This window comes from Orbicella franksi, chromosome 2 (genome assembly GCF_964199315.1).
Source record: "Orbicella franksi chromosome 2, jaOrbFran1.1, whole genome shotgun sequence".
Taxonomy (NCBI): domain Eukaryota; kingdom Metazoa; phylum Cnidaria; class Anthozoa; order Scleractinia; family Merulinidae; genus Orbicella; species Orbicella franksi.
The window spans coordinates 12,402,012-12,426,734 of NC_138146.1; the positions used below are offsets into that span (position 1 = coordinate 12,402,012).

At 37.7% G+C, this 24,723-nt stretch overlaps 2 protein-coding genes and 2 pseudogenes across 2 annotated transcripts in view; all 4 read left to right on the forward strand.

The window, feature by feature from the left end:
- The window catches only part of LOC145480025 (uncharacterized), a 4,727-nt pseudogene extending 3,893 nt beyond the window's left edge, over positions 1–834 (forward strand).
- LOC145479989 (uncharacterized) overlaps positions 1–834 on the forward strand; it is a 1,375-nt pseudogene extending 541 nt beyond the window's left edge.
- The window catches only part of LOC145480008 (protein NDRG1-like), a 44,902-nt gene extending 36,493 nt beyond the window's left edge, over positions 1–8,409 (forward strand). Inside the window, exons 13-15 of the mRNA XM_081458502.1 lie at positions 3,107–3,205; positions 3,455–3,506; positions 7,871–8,409. Of these exons, the coding sequence (XP_081314628.1) occupies positions 3,107–3,205; positions 3,455–3,506; positions 7,871–7,956 (237 nt within the window). The 3' untranslated portion in view covers positions 7,957–8,409. The remainder of the gene's footprint in view (positions 1–3,106; positions 3,206–3,454; positions 3,507–7,870) is intronic.
- Positions 8,410–8,492: 83 nt separating this feature from the next.
- Positions 8,493–21,413, forward strand: LOC145479976 (tRNA (guanine(26)-N(2))-dimethyltransferase-like). Its single transcript, XM_081458464.1, has 8 exons — positions 8,493–10,166; positions 12,745–12,946; positions 13,492–13,723; positions 14,698–14,902; positions 18,054–18,263; positions 19,227–19,418; positions 19,950–20,154; positions 21,124–21,413. The coding sequence occupies exons 1-8, from the start codon at positions 9,857–9,859 to the stop codon at positions 21,368–21,370; spliced, it is 1,803 nt and encodes a 600-aa protein (XP_081314590.1). The 5' UTR covers positions 8,493–9,856; the 3' UTR covers positions 21,371–21,413.
- Positions 21,414–24,723: the final 3,310 nt, after the last annotated feature.

Consider the following 24,723-nt stretch of genomic DNA (forward strand, 5'->3'; position numbering starts at 1 on the left):
GTCATGGCACAGGGAAAACCACACAGAGAGTAACACTCCACCAGCTCCAACATACCAAATAACTGTAACCACAAACCAGCATGTGGATGTGACTGAGTGGCTCTTGCCTCCAAATATTTGCCAATCAACCATAGCAGGGAGTCTGATTGGAAGAAATGCCTTTACAGTTATTGCTATGCTAACTGTATGCCATTTTCTTGAAGGTAAAATTTTCATTCCTCAATAACTTCAAGATCTTACGCAGGTAATTCCTCTCTACAGCCAGCTAATTCTCAAAGAAAACCATATTTACAGCTTGCTTCACGTGCCTGTGCAACAACCAAACCTGTAAGTCAAAGAGGTCCTTCAGTACAGCAATCAAGAATTTCAGAAAATTGAACTAATTGCAGACTTGGGCTTTTTCACTGTCGAAGACCTTGAATCTTATCTTGCAAGCTACCATTGCCAACATCCAACATTTGCTGCAGTCCTGATTGTACCCCCAGACAAGACGATGGTGTTATGCTTCAGGAATGCAAGTATTTGCCTCTTTGAAAGTCACAAACATGGCCAACAAGGAGGCATTATAGCCTCAAGCTCTTCTGGAAATGCCCGCAATTTTGTGCGATACGTAGAAAGGATGGTAGTGGGAGACTGGGAAACACAGTTGCAGGGATCAAACATAGCTGTACTAGGTCTAAAGTAAACTCTGAAAACTTTACTTTAGACCTAATACAGCTATGTTACTCTGAAAACTTGAATATTATAATAGAACAATATTATAATAATATATTATTGTTCTATATTTTCCAAGTAAGTTGCTCAGCAGATGTTTTATTTATTTGGTGAAATAATTTGCAAAAAACATGGTTTAAGGCATACACATTATGAGTAAATGCAAGGTTTACAACACATTTCAAGTGAACATGTATGCTGGTTAAATTATTTCAAGTGCCGTATTCAACTTAATATAAATAAATGTTTTCTTCTCTATGCAAGTAAGTGAAGTTCCAAAGCTACGTAGAGATTTTAGTCAAAATAAAGTGGTCGTAAAGCTCTTATGATTAGCTGCTAACTTATAAGCTTAAGGGCCCATTAACCGATCTTTTCGAGCCGTTACTAGGGAAAATTTGTTCTCATATAACCCCGTCATTTTTAGTTACTTCAGAGTTATTTCATGTGTTTTAACTTTTTCATGATCAGCAACACTAGTGATGACGTCCTCAGGCCACGCCCATGGTCATGTGACTAATACTGAAAAAACGCAAAGGCTCCCAGGCAAATTACTTTATCGGAATTTTTTTCATTAATTTAATATTCTAATTTAAGTCCTCATTACGCTATGCATAGATTTTGTTTCATTTCAAAAAGGTCAGATTTTGAGAGAATTTCAAAATATTTAAAAGTTCGTAATTTTCTGAAAAAAGCATGATTTTGAAAAAGGAATGCGTAGCTATGTTTCCAACGTTGGCTTTAATCGAAATCCGTCAAAAAAGGCTGGATTTAAGGAAAAACCGCGTTTCCTTTAGCATTTAAAGAAACCTGAAGTGCGCCCGATATATATTGGAAGTTACCCTATCAGCGCGTGCGCAATTTACATTACAAGCACACTTCGGTAAGATCAAACAAAGCCACATGGAGTTAGTTTTTCTCTTTCTATTGCTATTGTTTTTCTGTCTTTCTCTTATTTTGTCTTTGCTTGTACTTTTTTTACTTTGCATTTTGTGAAACACAAAGAAAAACATCTAAAATGTGAGCGAATTTGGAAGTTATTGAGTTATTTTTATTTTCTGCTCCCAGGCTGACGTAAGTAACCGGAAGTGAAATTTCACCTCCTCAGCAACGCGCGCGAGCGCGGTCATAAATCGGTTAATGGGCCCTTCATATTTTCGATAAAAACAACTATCATTTCGCACGATAGACCTAAAGAACTACAAGTGTACTAAACAGTACTGTGGGGAGTTCGAAAACTCCACTGAAGAACCGAAACGTACAAGATCGAGACACAACATTTTGAACTGCAAATACATTTAAACAAATCTTTGCAGTGAAAAGCACGCATTTTTTCTGGTTAAGGAACTTGCATAGCTCGGAAAAGGGAAAAATAAATTATTTGCTGAACATATTTTTGAGTTGGGGCAACATACCATAACATAGTTTTTGTCAATTTTCTGCCGGAACACTCACTCGAAGGGCAAAAACACCATCTACGCCGTACATAATAAAAAATGATAAAATTAAACATCATGAAAGAAGATCTACTCGGTGAGACTATTATAACAATGAGATGGACTCCAGGAGTACCTCTAAAGCAGACTTGAACGGCATATCCCACTACCATAATTTGCTCGGTTGCAATGCACCAAAAGTGCTTGCAAGAAATTTTTAATCCTGATGGCTGTACATTTTTTAAAGACTGCAATCCTTAGCCGCTGTAAAGAAAAGGAAAAGACACTATTAATAGCAATATTTTTAAGTTGGGGCACCAGTAGGATTTTATAGAAATTTGATTCCAAAGCTAATGCAAATTCAGAATAACATCAAAATTCTCCCGTTACAAGGAGCCTTCTACCTTACGATCATCTTAAAATACACAGGCCAAGTTTGTCACAACACAAATTTTAAGGTCTTCAGACTCACCTTAATTGCTTTGCCACTTGTGGGAACATCCGGAAATCAGCTGATGTTAATTTAAATCCCGTTGATTTGCCCATTTCTTAGCTGTTTTTAGGCAGTTTGATTGTAAAAGATCTTTTCACGGGAAGTCGAAGGAAGCCCCAGAAGAAACCCAGAGCGTTAGCAATGTATGTAGGCATTTAACTTTCTTTTATCTCGTTCCATGATATCTCCTAGGAGAGGGCTAGATCACCCAAAAAAAACTGCCATCGCACGCTCGAGAAATCAAAATGGCGTCACGATTCTTTCATTCCAAAAGATTTAGCGCATGCGCAGACAGAATGCCCCTCTGCTATGTAAACCATACATTGGGTGATGCGCAGAACATCTGCGCACTAACATAAGTAGGCAACGTCCTTAGCCTTTTTTATTACGTGTCTGTGGTCATTACAATAAGCTATTTTACTAGCATTGTAAGCAATTTTCATCACATTGTGGTTGTGCTTTATAGGAGGACAAATTTTACTATGGTGATGTGTTGAAACACACAGATGTGAAAATTAAGAGTCTGCTCACTCCTGACTGTGGAGCCAGTGTCTTGGAAGAAAAGGTGAGGTAGCATGGCGACTAAGAACTGTTCAATTTGTCAGCTCTTAACTATTGAATTCACTTCTAAGCAGACATGCAATGAAAATATAGAAAATCATCAACTAGGCATTGTTGTCTTGATAATCGGATACCAGTAAAAAGTAGTCGGTAAAGTCAATAGTGTTTGTGCCATGGGGATTGTCCTGTTATGTGCATTGTAATAATGAAAATCATTCTAGCTTGTCGTGATTGTTTTTTCCTCCATTTTCAGCCGGAGAAGATGGCAGAGGGGTTACTTTTGTTTATTCAAGGCCTAGGACTGGGTAAGACTTCTATTTTACATGTTTAATTGTGGTTCATAGTACGGCGTTTGTGTTGTGTTAGAACGACACCGCGGATATACGTTTTTTGGGGCGCGATACAGTATTTTGCTGGTCAGCGGTACACCCTAACAAAACTACAAAATGCCTGCAACTTTTACATTATCTTCGCGGCGAGCCTTATCGACAGTCAAAAAGATACAAAACTTAGAGTGCACACTGTAAACTTAGCTTTTAAACTCCGCTCATTTGTTGGATAGTTCTCAGTTAATATTATATATTGTGCCAAAGCCAAACTGAACTTGCACAAGGTGTGAAATTGTTGTTGTTTCGTGAGAGTTCATGCTCGTAAGCGGCGAGCCAGTGGCAATTTACGTTACGATGTGCGCTAAGGCTAAAACTAGGCAGCTTTTGTGTTGCTGTAACGGTGTTCTGAGGAAATCAACTTCTCAAGTTTGTTGAATTGATGGGCTTTAACCGTATGAATCGGTATGTAAACGGCATTTCGATCACATTCGTCAGGAAGACATGCTCGTGTTCGATTGACGTAAGTAAACACGGTCATCCTGTCGTCACTCGGTATCACCGAATTATAGACCAAGTTGGCCGAAATCGAAGCAGTACTTCGTATAAATCTTGGACACGTTGGTGTAACAAGTGTAGGACTGAATCCCCAAAAGGGTTCAAAATCTGGCCTCAACTCGAGGAAGAATTCACCAAGGTATGTTTTATCATAAAATATCCAATTTTAATCATACTGTACTTCAGGAAGCTTGAGGATGGCGAAAATAAAATTTTTAATTTTCATGTTTATTATTGTTTCTTTGTTTCTTGTCATAATTTTGAATTGTTGCAGTTCTGTATTTTGCCTATAGCGCCTCTAAAGTGTGAAAATTATTTTAAACTAGTTGCATAGCTATTAGAGTTTAGAAAAAAAAGCTATTTAGCTATTAGAAAAAGCCACAAGAAGTACATGACATCTGATTATCTAAAGATGGCAGAAGACATGGAATACAAAGCTGTTTAAAGGATAATTAAAAATACATGCATATGTTATTGTAAGACAATAAAAATACCATAAAATCTGGGTAATGACAACTTCCAGTTAAAACTCAATAAATGAATTTCATTTTTAGTTATAAATAGGCTATCCCCCCTGTATTCACACAACAATCTTCTGATTATAAGGCCTCCCAGACAATTTCTGACCACATTACCTTAGAGCCTGAGACTCTGTATAACTTTCTAAAATTAATATTTGTTTACATATTACTATTATCTGGATGTCCCAATAGAAAACTTCTTCTATTGTACATTTTTTTCTATTCTGGCTCAGCAAAAGTCCTTTTAGATACTGTCCATGGATGATTTCCACAACATCAATGCTGTAAAAACACCAACTGAGAGAACACTGACCAATGCTCTCCATATGGCAACTACTTGACTTTCATTTAGTGTCTTTAGAGACTTCTAGGCCGACGGGCAAAGAAAAATTCACCCTTGGGCTCAAAATGAGGCTCAAAATGAAACCCTTTGACAGTGGTTAAGTCATAGGTCATTCACTTGAAAGATGTGGGTAAGAATAGCCAGGCTGAAAACGAAGGAAAAAAAGAAAAGGAAATGCTTAAGGACTGTGCAGCTAAATGACTAGGATGTGTTTTGAGTCTCTTAATTTACAGGGGACAGGAGCAGGACGAACAAGGGTGGGAGTCAAGAGATAGAGGTATGGGAAGTGGGAGAACAGGGTATGGGAAGTGGGAGGTTCTGACTCCACTGTCCCTTCCCCCACTTGATGCAGTACCTTGTCCCTAAGTAAAAGGTAAAGTCTGCATAGAGCCAAGTGGCCCATCAGGCCAGGCTTATCTTGGTTTCTGTAGCATGAACCGACTAGGAGTATTTCTACTACCCCCTGGATAGGATGCTAGTTGATCACAGAGTTAACCCCAGGGTTAAATTCACCAGTACCCATATGTACACCTTTGTGGAGAGAGGCACTGTGAGAGTAAAAGTGTCTTGCCCAAAAACACAACACAATGTCCTTGACCAGGGCTCAAACACGGACCGCTCGATCCATTGCTGAGCGCACTAACCACAAGGCCACCGCACCTCCCACCTTGTCCCTTAGGCCTAACCTTAACCCTAAACCTAAAAAAAAGGAGTCTGTAGATTTCAGTCAACTTTACCTCTTTTATCACTTGTGTATTTGAGACAATTTCTAATTTCCTCGCTTTCTGCCATTCAGTTTACTGTACCAAAGCCTGATTTTAAGTGATTCGCAACTACTGACAGAACTAGTTTTTGCAACTTACAACTTCAGACTTTGCACAAAATTTCTCACTGGAGAAGAGCAATGTTGTAGAACTTAAGTGATGAACTAAATGTAATAAATATTAATTTGTAAGAACTGTATCTGTTCTTTAATACATGCTTTTGTGTCTAGTATCTGAGTTAGATGCAGCGAAGATATATTACCAATGGTTTGTAGACGACAGTAAACCAATTCAGAGACACGGTGGCATAAACAAACCCACTTGTTAGCTAATTTATCACAGGAAAAAAATAAATACATATAATTACATATATATAATTTATTGCCATCAGGTGCTATAATGTCTTGTAATAAAGTGGTTACAAGTTAAGTAAGAATCTTACAGAAGGGAGGATGATACAATATTATTACTAAGGGGATCATAATTAATCTCATATTGATTCAAAGCATGTGATATGTACATGTATGATTGCAATGTAAAAATTATTTTGTAGTGATTGAGCAAAGCTCATCTGAATTAAATTAAATGAAAGGAAAAACAATAACAGTCAATTATTTATATAAGTTGATACAATGCACATGTAAGATAGGGAAATAGAAATCCAAAAGCTTCAAATGACTGAGTAAACAAAATAAACTAGTGGGTTTCATTGACGAGTTGATTACTGCCTCTCTGAAATGTTGAATGTCTTCAGCATCAAAAGAAGTGAAACTTGACCACATTCCATAAGTGGAAGCGGTTTCTTGTAAAAAAATACAGGTGTTTGGGCATTTTAAAATATTTAGTTACATGTGCATACATTTACAAGGAAACGGTCTTGAAAATTTCCATGTACTATCAACATTTAATCGATGTAAACAAAAAAGACCTCAAGCAAGGAAAAATTGTCAATGAACCGAACATATTGAGCGGTCTTGAATGTTTTCAGTATTTCTAGCGTTCACTGCGGCCAACAAATCACAATATTTTCGATTTCTACTCCCTTCGCAAACGCCACCATTATATGAATGTCGGCTTAAACAATCTTTAATGATACAGAAATATCTTGTGAATGAAATGAACAAATGTAACAAATGTTTTATTTTGACAGCAAACGACAGGTACAGAAAATTTATTTCACCCGTTCCAAAAGGCGCAGAAAGTCAGAAAGGTGATAGAAACGCCAAAACGCCAGTCTTTAAAGACAAATTCTTATCAAAGTTTCTTGGACGCGTTGCGAAACATAATCTCAATGAACAAGCACCACACGTCGGCGCAAAGTGAGTGTGAATAAAACGGTCCCGACTTACATGTAGTACCTTAACCATTTCGCGCAAATTACACTTTAAATCCAACCAGTCTTCAAAATCCTTGCAAAACCTGTATACAGGACCAATCTTCTGCTTTGCTGGATACCCATCGTTGATTTTGACAATTCTGAGGCGAGGGCGGTTGAAGCAACACGATCCACGCTTCGTCCGCCCGAGCTGGCTCGAGTCAGCAAACTACACATTACTCCACACAAAATGACTCCCCTGTACCACTATTCTTTACGAACATTGCTTGAGTATTAAAAACCCATTTAAGGGCGTCAAGCTCACCAATAACGAGAAGTATCAAGGATATTTTCAACCTTAAAACGAAGCAAAACACCGATCTCAGAGAACTGATCGATCCAAGGACAACACAGCCCGATGGTGATGACCACTGACCAGTTACTGTGACGTCAAAAAACGTATTTCCGCGGTGTCTGTTAGAACAAGTTTAGAGTGGGGCAGAATGCAGGCTCTGACGATGCTTGAACTGAACGACTCTTCCAAAACTAAACTTTGCTGTTATTTATTAACGTGTTGACTCCTAAGGTTGTTATACGTGAAATAAAGGCCAGCTGAGCTGCAACAAATTGGATAAAACGTGTTGAAATATGCAACGAACGAAATGCAAGTGAACACACTTGATTACTCATTTCCCCTTTCACTATAAACTTGGCTTTAAAGAGCACTAGTGCAGAAGTTGGCAAGTGATCCGTAACTTTGTTTGCGTGTTTGGATCAGGTTGCCGACCTAGAAAGGAGATTGCGACATCTTGTGAAACTAAATTCTGTCGTTTTCTTTTCAGTGCCAACACTGCGCACGCGCTCGATGTCTCGAACCAGTTCTACGTCATCCACTGGATCTAGAACCCAGTCCATGAGTGAGGATTGATCGCACTAACAAACCTGCGTGTGTGTTGAGGAATTCTTCTTCAGTAGAAGTTTTTGAGAGGTGGATTGTCAAGAAGGATTTTAACCCGTCTATAATGACTGTTTTTTTAGCCGACGATAAACTTCGTGGATAGAAAGTAATACATGTACTATTAAGCAGATTGGCGTTTGACAAGGTGATCTGTAAAAAATAATTGCACAGGATTGTACTGAATTGATATAACTTAACTGTAACAAAGGAAATGATGTAACATGCTTTTTCACAGCGATTATGCTAACATTACTATTTTCCAAGGTTTTGCATTCTCAGTTACAGATTTAAATTTTCTTGGATAAGGTCCTTGATAGCAACTTGTAGTAAATGAGATATTTAACATCTGTCTTTGTCATCAATGCCATCTATTTTCCAGTCACTTACTCGTGCAACTGCAATAAAATTTGTCATCAATCTTTTGTCATTCGTTTTTTTTCTTCTCTTTTTCGTTTGAGAACAGTGTTACAAATCCTGACTGGAAGTCAAAGCGTATGCTAATTGGCCATCATGGCAAGTAAATTTAACATTCAGAGGTGGGCTGATTTGGACAGGATTTCTCTTGCCGCACTCTCATGACGTCACATACCTGATGTCAGTAGTTTTAGGCCGCTTCCGAGTCACCTTTTGCCTCTGTGTCAAAACGAGTCTTCGTGGGAAACCATTCATATGGAAATTTGTTTCGCCTACAGGTTCATTTTCATTTTCATATGAAAGGTTTTGCACAAAGACTCGTTTTGAAACAGAGGCACAAGATAACTCGGAAATTGCGTTTTTGAGTATGTCACGTTTTACTTGAAATTGGCTAAAAAAGGAGTACAAGAGCACAAACATAGGGCGCTTTCAATTCGATGAAAAATTACAGTTTGAATTTCTGGAAATTTCCAGTGACCAATGGAACAGCATTTTCAGGAATTTCCAGAATAGGGAAGAACCTTGGGAGATACAACGAAATTTTCGGAAATTTCTTACCTGGAATTTCTGTTCAATTGAATGGTTCGCTTTTCGAAAATTCAGCAATTCCTGATTTTCTCGAAACTTTTGCAGGAAATTTGCATACCATTTTCCCCCGCTTGTAAATTTACGGTTGAATGTATGGAAAGCGTCCATAGTTCCCCAAGTAATGTTTCAAGGAAATTCAAATTCCTTACAAGAGCAATAGGTAGCGACAGTCCTCTTTCGTCCGAACCTGAAGCTTATCACTCGGAAATTGATAAGGTGATAAGCTTCTGTCCGAACCTATGGTTAATTTAACTTTTCCTTTAGTCAAATTTTTACCTCGCGCGAAAAACTCCCTGGCGTCCTCGCCCTTAGCGTCCGTGTCTGAATTCAGCGGAATAAGTGTAGGTAATCAAATGGTGACGAGTGAAATAAGGAAATAATTGCACCCGCGTTTTGTCAAAATTTCCCGAGTCTTTGAAATTATTTCCTAATTTCACGAGTATACCATTTGATTACGTTTTAATATTGTGGATAACGAATTACCCTTACGATCGAGGGCTTTTGACTTGTTTACAGTATCAAGAAATTTCGGGTTAAACGTTGCCGTGGCAATTTCATAATTTCATATGGGAAATTATAAGTTGGCGCTAAAATTCCGTGCCATGATCTTCCGCGCTTCCAGAATGAGCCTGGGGACTACGAGGGCAATTAACGTGCGCTTATATGGCCCAGTACTAAGCTGACTCCCTTTGACTGAAGGCTCAGGCGAACAAATCCAACATGGCGGAGCACATGATGGCATCTATTGCGACGGCTATTGCAATTATTGCAGAAGGATGACTGCCTTAAAACATTTTGTAGTTTTCTTCTGTTAGGAATATTTTGAGAGACATTGCAGTTTTCCGACGGATAAGTGGAAGATTAAAAAATGTCTTCCAGTGGAGTTGGAAATGGCGTCAAAGTAATCGAGGGAAAAGCAGAAATATTATTTCCTGATTCAAATTCTGTCTTCTACAACCCCGTTCAAGAATTTAACAGAGACTTAAGTACAGCAGTGATCAAGCTGTTTTCGCAGGAACTTTCAAGTGGCAGGAGGAAATGTAAACCAAAGGAAAGAGCTGGTGTCAAGGATGAAGTTGGCGTCGAAAGAAATTCCAACGAGTGTTGCAAAGAAGATTCTAATCATGAAGGTGTAAACAAGGGCTTGCATACAGCAGAACCGAGTGGACAGAACGAACGTGAGTAAGTTTTTCATGAGCTTTTATGTCTTAGCCTACATGTACATCGTAGCTGCCCTTAATTTTTGAAACTACAGTACTGCTAGAATGCCACAGGTTAGGAAATAGTCCAGGGTTCATTGTACTAGCGTGCGATTGGAGTTTTTGGCGTAAAGCGGTGTGTGCACTCAACGTTTTTCCCTGTTTTAATTTATGAAATTGTTTGCAGAAAAACATGGGACATGGCATTTCAGAGCTCCTAAAATTAAAAATTTCATGGGAGGGCAAGCCCCCAGACCCCCTAGCTCCGTTGGTGTTTGATAAAGTTTCTATTCTGTGTGTACTCCATGAAAATGAATGCTATGCACCTAATTTAATGCAATTTTTCCACCTGCGTTGGGGTAGCATTTTTACAGTCGGGCATGTGGCGCGGAATTTAAAAACCCTTGGCTTATCTTTGGTGTGGAAGTAATGTGGAATGCACCCTGCGAAATAGTCAGGGGAAAAAGTTCTTCAAGATAAGGGAAATATCAAGGAATCAGTTTATTTTGAGTCAGGGATATTGACATTATTTTCTGAAGAAAAGTCAAAGAAAATTGAAATTATAACTCTGCTGAATTAAGTCTGTGTAAAAACTGAGCACTGATTTTACTTCGAAAATTTGATTTTTCTCATAAGCTGGGATTTCGAAGCCCTTACCTAGTCAATCACTAAAATGAGTTTTATTTGATTAAAAATTCTAATTGAATTTTTCTAGGATTAATTGAAGTTCGGGCTGCTCAACTCAAGTTGTGTGCCTGCCAAAACTGGAAAAATAGCACATATTGCCGGCACTCTCAAAAAACTAATATTTGCTCAAAAGTCCTAATTCTTTTTTTCAACCATAGATATATCATAGCAGTTTGTTTAGCTATGTTACAATTATAAGTTTAAGTTTATGGCATCCATAAAATGATGTTAATGAGACCTGAGAGACAATATCTCAAAGACAGGCACACACATTCTGCATTGTAACACTTTATTTCAGAGACATGTAACACTATGAACCTCTTGTCATGTTCATAGGTGTATTCTTGTCACAGGTGTTTTAGTTCCCAATGGAAATGTGATACTCATGGAAAGATTGGGAACTAAAACACCTGTTGTAAACACAAAATGGCCGTGGCATTTATCAATCCTTCCTTGGATCCGCGGATAACCATTTACTGTTCATACATTTATGTGTGCTGAGAGTTGTCCAAAAGAGTGCTTCTACAAACCTTTCAAGAGGACTCTACATGATTAAACCGGCTTCTAGGAAAACAATGGTCAGTAATACAATGAACATCAAAGTAACACTTTGAAATTTCAAAAATAAATGGGTAGAAAGAGCAGCTGTTAGGGGACTGGCCGGAGGCCTTTACTCATCTGGCATTTTGCATTTATTTGGTCAGGGAAATTTCATTTTTATCTTGTTACATGTACCTTTAATGTTACTATCCTTCAATTTCTTCAAATGCATAAAACTATGAAATGGCGCATTTTGAAAGTACTTATTTTGGGGCACTGTGACCTCAGTGATGCTTTTCCTTACTAATTTTTTTTTATTAATGAAGAGAGAGAAATTTTAACACTTTCAAGTTTTAAAAATAAATGGGTAGAAAGAGCAGCTGTTAGGGGACTGGCTGGAGGCTACTACTCATCTGACATTTTGCATTTATTTGGTCAGGGAAATTTTATTTTTATCTTGTCACAAGTACCTTTAATGTAACTATCCTTCAATTTCTTCAAATGCATAAAACTATGAAAAGTTGCATTTTGAAAGTACTTACCAGGCCTGCAATGCGCCCTAGCCACAAAACAGCTAGTAAAATATATGCTATTTTGTGGAAAAGACTTTCATTTGTGAAATTTCAGTGTAATGACGAATAAACACGAGAGAAATCACGATGCCTTTGCTCTTTAATCGACGCTACAAAAGCGTGGCTTACTTGGACTCTGCTCGGAAAGGAGGGTTTTCGCTCAACTCATGTGCTTTCTATTTTCAATGATAGAATGAGTTGAATATGTTTTGCATGCTGTAATTAGCCAAATAATATGCCTCTGAAAGCAGAAGTTCTGAAATTGGATGTCCAAGATTGTTGCCGTTTTACACTATGAATGCACCACATCGAATTGTGATCCTGAAAACAAGGATGGAGACAAAGCTTCCAAGTCTTCTAGTCTACTTGAGGGATGTTGAGCATGAAGATGTCACAGGGAAAGGTTTAGCACAAGAAATCTTAAATGAAGCCCAGAAAAGGAATGTACCCCCTACAAAGATGATTGGATTTGGTTCTGATGGAGCGAACGTCAGGTGTGGAGAAGGAAAAGGTGTAAATGGGAGGCTGAAAGAACAAAATGCGCACATGGCATTGCTTGTCAAGATATTTTTATGGCCCATTTATTTACCCTAATGGCCCAAACTTTTTAAAAATGGCCCATAACTTTGCATTGCCACGGGCCATAGGCTCATTTGCCTGTTTTCCCTTCCTAATCCCTGCATAATTAATGAACAGTCTACATGTAAGCATTAAGTTGATATTAACTGTCAATGGCTTCTTTTTATGCACCTCTGTAGAACAAACAGATGATGATGGAATCACTATTCTAGAAGGTTTGGCAGCATCTGGTCTCCGCTCTGTGAGATATGCATTGGAAATAGCTGGTGTAAAGAATATAACTGCTAATGATATCAGTGCTGATGCCTACAAAATGATGCAGAAAAATGTTGAGCATAATAATGTGCAGGATATTGTGAAGCCAAGCCAAGAAGATGCTGGGTTAGTTTGTTAGTATTGTTAGGTTTACTAGGAAACAATGATTTAAACCATCTAGCCTTAAAATAAAGGATAGATCAGGGCTCTCTGTAAGCGCCAATGGACCAGTGGCTGTCAGCAAAAATCACTTTCTAGTACAAGTTGTCCTGGGTGTGTTACTGCTCTTGCGATATTTCAAGAATGATATAAATGCACACCAGAAACAGTCCTTATTTCATTTCCTGTCCAAGGTAAGGCCATGAAAATTCAGCTGCAAATTGGAAAACAAAACTAGAGTCATGAAGATATCGCCATTTTTAGAGGATCTCAAGCCACCACACACGAATGGTTGATAGTGTGTGACAGCTCAACCAATAAGACTGCAGCATTTAAATTAGTATTAATACTAACTTGGAATTCTACTTGTCTAATCCATTTCTCAGTCCACGAGTCATGTTGAAATGTCATTGTTACCCCAAACAATGAATGTTTGTTACATGTATTCAAATGTTGTTCCTAAGATGCTTAAAAAATTCATTAATGCCTCATACTGTAACTCACTCTTGCAGATTATTAATGTACAAACATCGTCACCCGCCATCAAGCCGCTTTGATGCAATTGATCTTGATCCTTATGGGTCAGCATCAACCTTTTTGGACAGTGCTGTGCAAGCTGTTTCTGATGGTGGGATTCTTCTAGTGACTTGCACCGACATGGGAGTGTTGTGTGGGAATCACAGTGAAGCTTGCTTTGGAAAATATGGCAGTATGTCTTTAAAAGCAAAGTTCTGTCATGAGATGGTTAGTGCAGTGTAGAAATGTATAAAACATTACTTCCAGGAGGCCAGGGGGTTGCATCATAGGTGACCACCCAAAATGTCAAGCCTACATGTAGATGGTTTACAGTCAGACCACATTGGGTCAAACTTTTGCCTCATTAGCAAATGGTACATGTAACTGCAGAGAGTTATCCTGTGCGCCAATACCCATCTAAACCCATGTTATAACTTTTAGTAGCCACAAAAATATTTTTAAGCTTTCAAAAGGTATTTATTCAGAGTATCATGGTTCGCTTCTGATAAACTAAACCTAACAAGGCATTGAACAGAACAAGTCTCACTATAGGTACAAACTGAGTTTGTAATGTTGTCAAAACATTAGGAGGAACTGAACGTAAACTAATAAGAACTGGATTGCTAGCTTTAATTAGACAGTCCAGCCTTTTATTTTACTGGCGATTTACATGTTAACAAGAGCAAAAAACACTAAACCTAGACCTAAGAAGAGTCCATACTATTTGTGTTGGTTGGTCGTACGATCGCCCAAGACATTCACATGCAATGTATGGAGAGACTGTGTGTGTCCCTTTGATTGTAGTTTTAGACACTCCATTAACACATGAACAAGGGACATCTACTAAACCTAAGGCATTTTCTTGATCCAATTTCTGCCTTATTATCTGTCAGTGGCTGCTTACAGGAGATTAAAAACAAAAGAAAATTTCAAACGTTTTGCTCCAAAACAGGTCGCAGTCGCTTATGAGAGGTGGTCACTTACAGGAAACTTTTGGTATTTTGGAAAACTGGTCACTGAGGAGAGGTGGTTGCAACCGGACGTTCGCTGCACTTGTCAAAATAATGTTGAAAGTGCAAGTCAACTTCATGTTGAAGTGGAAAATTAGATTTTGATCTTGTACAAGGAAAGTGTAGCCTATTACAATATATTTCGGAAAAATTCACTCTAGCATTTTTGACAGCAATTCTATTTTTTCACAGGCTTTGAGATTGTTGCTATTCTCTCTGGAATCCCATGCTAATAGATACAAGAGATACATCAAACCTCTTCTGAGCATCAGTGTTGATTTCTATGTGCGTGTTTTTGTACAAGTTTTCACCAGTGCCTCAGAAGTCAAAAGGTCAGCAAGTAAACACAGTTTGGTTTTCTTGTGCACTGGGTGTGGGAGTTTTCATTTTCAGCCAAGTAAGTGTGGAAGCTCATTAAATGTTTCTTAGAACATTATAAACCACAACATTAGCAAGTGATTCAGTGAAACAATGGGAAAACAATAATACAATGTAGGTTTTCTTAAGTAGAATTCAGGCAGGCTCAGAGTTGGATATGCACTTGCTTTAAAACAAGTGATTGTAAGATTTTAGTGTTCAGTGTACTTTGCATGTAGCTTAAGGACAATAAGCTAGCTAGTTTCCAGTTGTACCACTCAAACAGACTTAACAAAGGGTACATGCAAGAAAGATGTCTAGCAAGCTCTCTTTCTCTGATCCTCTAACCCTAAGAGAGGATGCTGAGAGGGTCCTGTGTAATATGGCACTGGTACAGATGTTTGATCGAAATTGAAAGGAATACAAAAATATATATTATTATGCAAATTTTAATTTTAGGATCGTGATGCCTGCAATGTTATAAATTCCATAGCACAAACATTACTTAACCTACATGTACACTAATGTCAGATCACAGCCACCTGCAGTTTAGTGGGTTCTATACAGGCTTTTAGCCAGGTGGTCGTCTAGGCATCCTGTAGATGGCCACTTATTAAAGAAAATTGTTATACCTCCCAACTCAAATACGTTTTAGGATTGGAGAATGTGTCATGTGCCATGGGTCAAAACTCACTAACTCCCTGGGGCAGACAAAACTCACTAACTCCCTAGGTAAACAACAACTTGAACTTTTGACTCACACGTGATCAGGCCGTACACCTTTAAACCGTGGCAAATTTGTGTGCCAGTTGGCCTGATGTCAAAAAAGCCATTGAAGTAGGACAACGTTTCTCACTAGAGAAGGCATTCATTATTCAAGAAAAGGGACTTATAACTTGGCAAAAACATATCAGGTTAATGAAGGGGAAAATTTGAACATTTTGTGTCTTCAAGCTTTTAATTTGGTGCCAAAAATGGGTCGCCCGTGTTCGGCAACTCCCTCTTCAATCGCTGTCACCACTCGCCAGGAAGGAAAATAGCTGTGTCATTTACAACAAAATACCGGTATGCTGTTTCTTGTCAAATCAAACCCAGAATTCTTGAGTGAAGCATTAGAAGAAGGCACAGCAACTTAAGGTTACAGTATACCTTCAGGTCGGTAATTTTCTTCAAATTTGGATTTTTGGGTCAAAATAGTGGTCGAAGAATAATCTCTAATTTCTGAAAAAAAAATTTGAAAAAGGCTAAATATTGGCGGAGAAATGGCGGTTTTACGTTTTCACCGGAAGTAAAAGTTTACCTCTTGATTGACAGCCCTATGGCGCGTATGCAATCAACCGAGACGATTTTCGTGGGAATATACCTATATCGATGTCACGAATTGACTACTCAGTTGATCAGCATTGTTGTTCTGACTACCCAGCATTTTTGGTATTAGGCATGTCTCTATTAAGTTATAAGTAAACATAGACCACGTTTAAACCATGGATCAGTTCGAAAAAGCGAAAACAGCGAAGAACGAATGAAAATACATTAATGAGTGAAGAAGCGAAGGTTCGCCACGCGGATGAAGCTATAGTTATCGTATAAGGTGGGCAAATATTCGTGGTAAGAGAAAAGAAAGGTTCTGTAAAAATTTCGGAACTTGACAGCAATAACAGGGATGCTGACAGAGACTCTTCTGATGAGTCCGATATCGACGAATCGTCGCACTCATTGAGACCATTTGAAATATTATCCATGCACAGTTGCCCACACACAGTTGCTCTCCGCGCTTTCTTTTGTTTGTTTCCTTCGCTCAGCCACTCTAGCGTTCGTATCCTTTTTAGTCTTCCCCATTTTGCCAGACCAGCTTCAATAAAAACCGAGCTACAGAAAAATGATCTCTCTGCCTTCGGTTCCTTGAGCGCATTGCGAAACACAAGAGTTTTTTAGAGATTCGCGCGTAAATTTCACCAGGAGGTTAACGGTAGTAAACTTTCCCTGCACTGATTGGCTTAGTTATCTGAGAACCCAGTTGAAGGCGTTTGTGGGCGGAGTTTGTTTGCGAAGCAGAAAATTTTTCTTAGCGCTGTTTTCTCGAATAAATTTTTTCACTTGAAGCAGACACTTTAAAGAGTTATAACTCAAAGGGAATTTGTTCAACTGCTCTTAAATTTGGACAGTGGCTAGTTTAACATATACACTACAAAAGCGTGTCTGGGAATTGTCAATTTCGAAATACTTTTTCTTCGAGAGCGATTTTTGTACGATCACTCCACATTTTTTTAATCCTATTTCAAAAATGTTCTGTAACTTTTTACTGCAATTGAATATGCCAAAACGCAGACACGTTTTTTAAGCGCTTTGGGCCCTGAAACCGAGAAAAAAATTAAATTGGCGAAAAACGAAATTTGCTTTGACTTGTAGCTTCCTAAAGGTGATTCGGGCGCTCGCATTTAGTGGTCGTGAAAAATTCGACAATTCATTTTCTTTCAGAATTCTTAGTATAGTTTGATAGCCAGCTCCATAAGCTTTAATTTGATATAGGGGTTTAGGTATCTACAGCTTAAACTGCACGCGCTACATCGCTTGCGCGCGAGACACCCCTGAAGGTATACTGTAACCTTAAGTATTGTCTTTATTTTTGTTAGCTGTGAAGAAAAAGATTGTTATCGTGTTGTTTCGGTAGGACAGCTCGGTTTGACTGCCACTCATACGGCAAGCACAGCCACCATACACATCAAGCATCACTTTTTCACAGTTTTTTCTATTTTTGAGGCAGGAGGTATAACAAAACACTTAATGACTGGCCCCTTGGGAAACAGTGAGTTTTGTTTCCTCTTGACCCTCAATGTTTCCCTCAGCTTCGCCTCGGGGAACATTGAGGGTCTCAGGGAAACAAAGCTCTCTGTTTCCCTTGGGGCCAGTCATTAAGTGCTTATTGTTATATTTTTCATATGCTGCCTTATAAACTGTTCATTTGAGCAGACCCTATAGCACATTTTGGATGGCCACTTTTCAAATCCTGGCTAAAAGCCTGGTTCTATTGCAATATGTAGTTACAGTTCTATTATTATTCAATGCTCATGGCAGTCTTTACTCAAATGAATGGTCAGTTAAACTGGGAGTTTTCAATGGTTGGGACAGTATGTTGTGCCAGGAGATACGTGTTAATTAATAAATTTCTGTGTATTTCAATTTATTTCCAGTGGGGCGTCGTATTGAGGAAGGCCTTAGTAAGAAGTACCCTCCAGCCCTGGGACCTCCTGTAGGACCCTTATGTGACCAATGTGGTGGAAAATTTCACATGGGAGGTCCCATATGGAAGGAGCCCATTCACAACGCTGAATTTATAGAGAAACTATTAAAGAGTGTAAAGGAACAACCTGGGTTGTTTGGGACATCTGAGAGGATAATTGGTGAGTAATGTTGTGATGTGAATGCAATAATAGACGTGATTGTGGCATGAATGAAAGGCTAAATGTTAATTAACCAGAGAGTGTTTCCTCTACACAGTGTTACATGTAACTACAGGTGTGTAGGTAATCACAAATTTGAAAAAAATATAAAGAGTAAATGAAGTTGATGCTTAGCTGTAAATGGGCATAAGAACCTCTTGCTGATTTCCTGGTAATATATTTTTATTCAAAATTAAGATCAAACCAGGAAAATCTATGGGCAATGTTTTTCGAATGAATTGAACGCTATATGTCAAAAAACAGCTGGCAAATAATTTTGAAAGGAAACTAAGAAACTCCTAAAGTGGTTATACTTGCCAGTTGTTCAATTACATATTTTGTAGATGTACAAAAGTTTACTTCGCATCCTTACACTTAATTTATGTTGCAAAGTCAAACCATATCAGACACGCTTGCTTGACACGCTAAGGAAGAAATATGCAAGTATAGGGCTCTACACCAGTTTGCTAACTTTGTGTGCAATTTACTTCCTTAAATGGCCAGTGACCCCCTCTTTTCTTTTCATAGATCACTTTCTCTACTGATTTTCCCCGAAAACCACTATTCTACCTCAAGGAATGACATCAGCTCCAAAAGTTCACTTGATATACTCAGCTGTGTTGAATTGAGTATGTTGACCTGATCTAAATTTCTTTAAATGACAAATTAGATTCTTTTATTGAGAGACTGAGCAAGGGATTGTTTTGCCCCAAAGCTGCTTAACTCATTAACAGTTTTACATTAACTCGAGTCATTAAAATGCTCTTTGCTTCAGTTCAAATTAGTGATTAACACCTTTCCAAGCTTTTGGACAAATGTTCTTGAAAACTGATTTCTGCCAACTTTTTATTTTGATACTTTTCATTTCTGTCAAATTATCTCAATTCTTGTAACTTTGTCTTTGTTTTGTTTTGTTTTCTATAGGATTATTGAGTGTCATTCAAGAGGAGCTGGCAGACTGTCCACTGTACTACTCTGTGGACCACCTGTGTGGAGTACTTCATTGTAACACACCCTCTCTGGTGCAGATCAGATCTGCAGTCATAGAAGCTGGCTACAGAGCATCCAGCTCACATGCTTGTAAACAAGCACTCAAAACTGATGCTCCTCATAATGGTAATATTATTGTGAAGTTTGATTTCCATGCATCAAATGGATTGTACTCAATTGCTACAACTTGTAACTTTGTAATGTTCAGTGTCTAACTTCACACGCACATGGACATGACTGGAAAGAAATTATTCTGGTGTATGTTGTCTATGTATGTGTTTGTTCTGAGCTGGTTCCTGTCATTTGTTCACTTCTGCGCAGTTCCTTACCCAAATTTTCTGCTTACCAGTCAAAAGCGCTGTCTATTATCCTGATTTCCTGCAAAATCAAATCACTGCCTCGATATTGCTGGTTGTTTGGCCAAATCTGGGTATGATAAATACCAAATCGTAACTATTTTGATACGCATCTGCAGCATATCAGGCTCATTTGGTTGTCATGGGTACTGTGTCTCCCAAGAATGTGAATCATGGCTCAAGCAAGCTCATGTGATACACCACCAAAAATACATCAGACTGTAATCAATTACATTACGTTCAATTGGTTAAAGAGACTCTGCATTCCTCAATAATTTGTTTTATTTATTTCATTCATTAGTTGTATGGGACATCATGAGATGCTGGGAAAAACTTCACCCAGTGAAGAGAAAGAATGTAAATTCACCGGGTACAGCAATTCTCAGCAAAGAACCTGTTTTTCAGGTGTCTTTTGAAGCCAAATCAGGAGCAAACCCGGCTTCAAGACAGAAAAAACTTCTCAGGTACCAAGAAAATCCTGAAGCCAACTGGGGACCTAAACCAAGGTGTAGTACAGGTTTATAGTGCAGTATTTTTAACAAATGGATTCCATATGAAGACATTTATTCTCTTGTAAATAGATTCCTTGTTGCTGTGCGTCTTTTCAGTAATTGATCGAGAAAAGTGGCACATATTAACGTCATCTGTGATCAATTACTGAACAGACATACAGCACCATGGAAACTATTTGTTTTTTTTTTTTCACAACGAGGAAACAAAAAAAAGGTAAAAACGTCTTCAAGGCGTCAGTCGATCCAATCAAAATGCGAGAATAATTCAACTTACTGTACAATAGTGTTAAGAATAGTTATTCTCAGTGGTGTAATAGGACTATGCTCTTGACTGTACTGCCTAGTTATATTTAGTTCCTTGCTACAATTAAGTGCAAAAACATTTTCCACGTCATTGTTGTTAGTTAGTGTTTAGCAGTTACTAGGTACATACATACATACATACACTTTATTTCAACTCGAATTATCAGAGTAGCTCTATTGAGTTAATGTCTTCGAGAAAGAATAAAATAAAATAAAAATACATAAATCAATTAAATTATTAAAATACAATAATTAAAACTACTGCTAATACAATAATTATAACTACTTCTAAAAGTTCATTTTCGTTATGACTGTCTGAAAATCTTTAAATGACGTTATGTTCTCATACTGTCTGGGAGCGAATTCCAAATTTTTGCAGCTTGATATCGGATGCACTCAAGTATGTGGTATGTTATCTTTAGTTGTCCTGTTGCTTTCCTTACTGCAGTTACCCTTAGCTGTGTTTGTTTGTAATAAGTTGCCCTCACTTGAGCGTTGTTGATCATCAAGGCGAGTAATTTCAGCAGATGATTAATTTAAATCAATAATTCAAGTAAGAAGTATTTTTCAAAGTTGGAAAGGACAAGTTTGGATTTTTTTGTGCCTTGACCCCTTGGCAATGGTTATACAGTGATAAGTTGTTGGTGTTTTGAATTTTAGGGCAAAAAGAAAGAAAGACAGTGAGACAGTTGAGGAAAAGAGGCAACGTTTACAAGGTCGGAAAGCAGAGGAAGAAGACAAAAATTACTACAAACAATTTCCTTGCAAGAGATTTAAAAGTGGCAAGTGTGATTATGGCGATGATTGTAAATATTCTCATGATGTACATCTGTACCTTGGAACACGTGACAATCAGTGCACTGCACAGGAAGAAACTGAAGTTGATCACAAGCAGGTACTGTCATAAACAACTCGATTGCTCATGCTGGAAATATCAAACAAAGTGACCTGTGAAGCCTCTAAAGGCTGAGTAAACCTGAAAAGTTTTGCGCAGCACCGAACAAAGAGAAATGATCTTGAGATCGTGATGCTCGTGGTGGAATCCAGGCTTCTTCCTTACATCTTATAGAACTGGCCGATTTCCGTTCCCTTCCTTTCAGTAATCCTTCTCTGTCAAGTGATCTCTCGTCACAAGCACACAGCTCAATATCATAAATCCAAGTATAGACACCTCCTACACACACAACATGATCCTACAGCCGTGAAGTGCGCTTGTTTTTATATTTTTGAGTTCACATTTAAGGTACTCTAAACTCAGTTCTTGTACTTCTGAAACATTTGTTACTCACTGTAGTCTGAAGGACTGACTAGAGTATAGATAGGGACAGAGACAGTGAAACTACCCGCTAAAATCCAATATATTTTCATTCAGACGTATCAGGATTGTTTGAAACAACTTAAAGGATACTTAAGTCACGTTGTTTATCCTTGTCCTTAATCCAGTTTACAGACAGTGTATTACGACGGCTTGCCGTATCTTTTGTTAAACCAATCTAGAGGTGGAATGTTTGGAAACTCCATGCCCACAGGGTGCGTCCAAACTTTTTGCAGAACCTTTCGATCAGGGTCAGTTCAGTTAGAAAAAAAATCTCAAATAAAATAGATTGCAAAGAACTTTTCCACGTTGTGTTGATAAAGTGTAATTTTCTGCTGCTGTCCTGGTGTTCCATGCTTGTTTGCAGTATAAACCTTGTTAAAGCTATCGAATAGAGCACTGTTTTCGACAGGGTTGCCACAGGTCAGGAAATGGTCAGGGAAATAAGGTCTTAAAAAGTCAGGGAAAAGTCAAGAAATTTTATTAGAGTTAAGGTAAATTGACATTTTGAAGAAAAATCAGGGAAAATTGGAACTATATGATACTTTTGAAGGCTGGAAGAAATATTTGTGGTCACTGATCTCAATGATGTTTTTCGGTTTTGAAGAGAGCCTCTTCCTGGCGTTCAGTTAGTCGGGACGCAGAGCGAAAAATTAGGGGAGAATCGTGCCGCACCAAGCCTCTCTCCTTTTTTCACTTCGCCGTTTTCTCGCGCTGCGCCTCAACTAACTGAACGCCTTGAAGAGACTGTGATGAAGAAGGAATATTAGTTTAAAACGTATCAGTCTTTATGATGAGGTGGAAAGGACGGCTATGGATCTTTTAGTATCTTTGCGGTATCTCATTTGTTCAACAGCTGGCTTATTAATTCCGTTGTTTAAATGTTTACATTTTTCGTAATTTTTATACTTCATAGAGAAGGTAGTTCTATTATATTTAGACTGAGCGACTGTTTTTATCATTTATATTTAGACTAAAGAGTTAAATATCGCTTCAGGATTACGCGACATAGAAAAGACTAGCATTAAACACAAACAAGAGTTAGTTTATTTGAACTTTTATAGATTAAGCAAACAGTGTCAACACTTGCAACACGTAAATGCTCTAAATACTAAAAAAGTAGATACTGTGAGCCAAAAGAGACTCCAGCCTACTAGCAATTATCAAGATCATATTCCACTATTAACCATATATAACCAAAATATTCAATTATAAAAATTTACTTTATGCCACGGTAGCAGAATTATACATTTACAGATACCTGGGACAAAGAATTCTTTAATACATGCTACAAATGTCTGAATACAAAATTAAAGAGATCTTAAAATAATTATTAATCCTGTAAGATCTACACTGCAGAGGTCAAAATATGCTTTGAAAATACCATCAGTTATAAAACCAGCATGCATCGTAATATGAGTTTTTTAAAATTGCGCTTTAGTGATAAATACCGATAAATGTATTTGTGATGTTATGTTCTGTATTTCATGATACATAAAATGGTTACTTCCAAATGTTATTAAAATATGCAAAATTTAAAAACAAAATCAGTGAAACGTGTTTATACTTAAACTAAGAAAAATAGTTGTAAAAAAGTGAACAAAAATCCTTTTTAGCCTGTTCCAAAGATTCGTGTTCTTTTTCTCCCTGGGAGATAAGAATTTCTTCGTTCATTCAAAGCACGAGATGCTTAATGCGAACCCAAACAAATCATTGGAAACTGGCAAAACCATATGAAAATAAAGAATTCTTTCTTAACAGTGTACTCGTATTGTTTGGGAAAATTAGTTTCTAAAAACCTTTTTAAGACTTGCTACTGTAGTCAATTCTATATCGTCAAGTATTTTTCCTTTTATATACTTAAGTTATGAAAGTATTTACTTACATGGAGAAAGTATTATAGCCATTTAGTTGAAAACGAGGTTGAAATGAGCATGCGCACTCTGAGGGGAAGAACTTTGAAGGCTCTTTAGGTGCTTTCTGCCGTAGCAAATTATCAAAGTTAGGTTTTCTACGATTTTGAATTCAAATACATCACAATGCTTGCTCGCTAGCGTAACATTTAAAAGTTTAAAAGTTATTCGCTTCTTTTTAGGCGTCGCAAGTTAAAGAAAATCTTGTTAAATATGAAATTGTTTGAAATTTAACAACTGCACTCTTTAGCGGTACCTGGTGGCGTATCGTTGCAGTAGAAAGTAACCAAGTGATATAGCATGAAAAATAAAATGTATTAAATATTTAAGTTTAGAACCAGTTTAACATCTGATTGACAAGTCACGTGTGCAAGTTTTGAAGCATAGCTTATTCGTAGCAATCAGATGAAATGTCTTGATCATTGGTCGCACTGTAGTATAGGGTAAAGTACCCTACTGGGGCAGCATAGCTGCGGTTTCTGGGTTCCTGAGGGATGATTGACTGAGGCAACTTCGAAATTTGCACACAAACTTGGAATTGCTAAATGTAACTTTGTTTACTAGTCTGAAGTCTGAAGTCTAGTTTAAAACGTGTTAAATTATGAACATTTAAGGGAGGAAATTTTACTGTGGGTTGGTTATGATGCTGGTTTGGAGTGTGTTTATCACCAAACCCTATTTGTCGATTGTTAGGGTGGCTATCGACAACCTGGCTAACAAAACGAAACTCTAAAACAAATTGAATCAATACAAAGATACAAGAAAATAATGCTATATTGAAGGCAAAAATAATGCTCCATCCTGCCCAACGCTTTCCTTTGAAACGACTTACGTTTTTTTTATTAAAAAGATATATTTTAGCCCGTTCTTTGTAACAATTACATGCATACCCCTCAGTAGAAAGAAACTGACATTTACAAAGTGTGCTGATTTATAAATAACTCTCCATATGTCGGTTACATGTGGAATACAATAATATTACAGAATAAACTCTGGAGTTAGGAGGTATAAGTTGTAAGCAAACCATTAATT

What these genes read in the sequence shown, in the direction of transcription:
- LOC145479976 (XM_081458464.1), top strand. Translation starts at nt 9,857, where the DNA reads ATGTCTTCCAGTGGAGTTGGAAATGGCGTCAAAGTAATCGAGGGAAAA. An exon ending in CAAAGTTCTGTCATGAGATG is followed by an intron (nt 13,724 to 14,697) that starts GTTAGTGCAGTG and finishes ATTTTTTCACAG; the next exon opens with GCTTTGAGATTGTTGCTATT. An exon ending in AACTGATGCTCCTCATAATG is followed by an intron (nt 19,419 to 19,949) that starts GTAATATTATTG and finishes TTCATTCATTAG; the next exon opens with TTGTATGGGACATCATGAGA.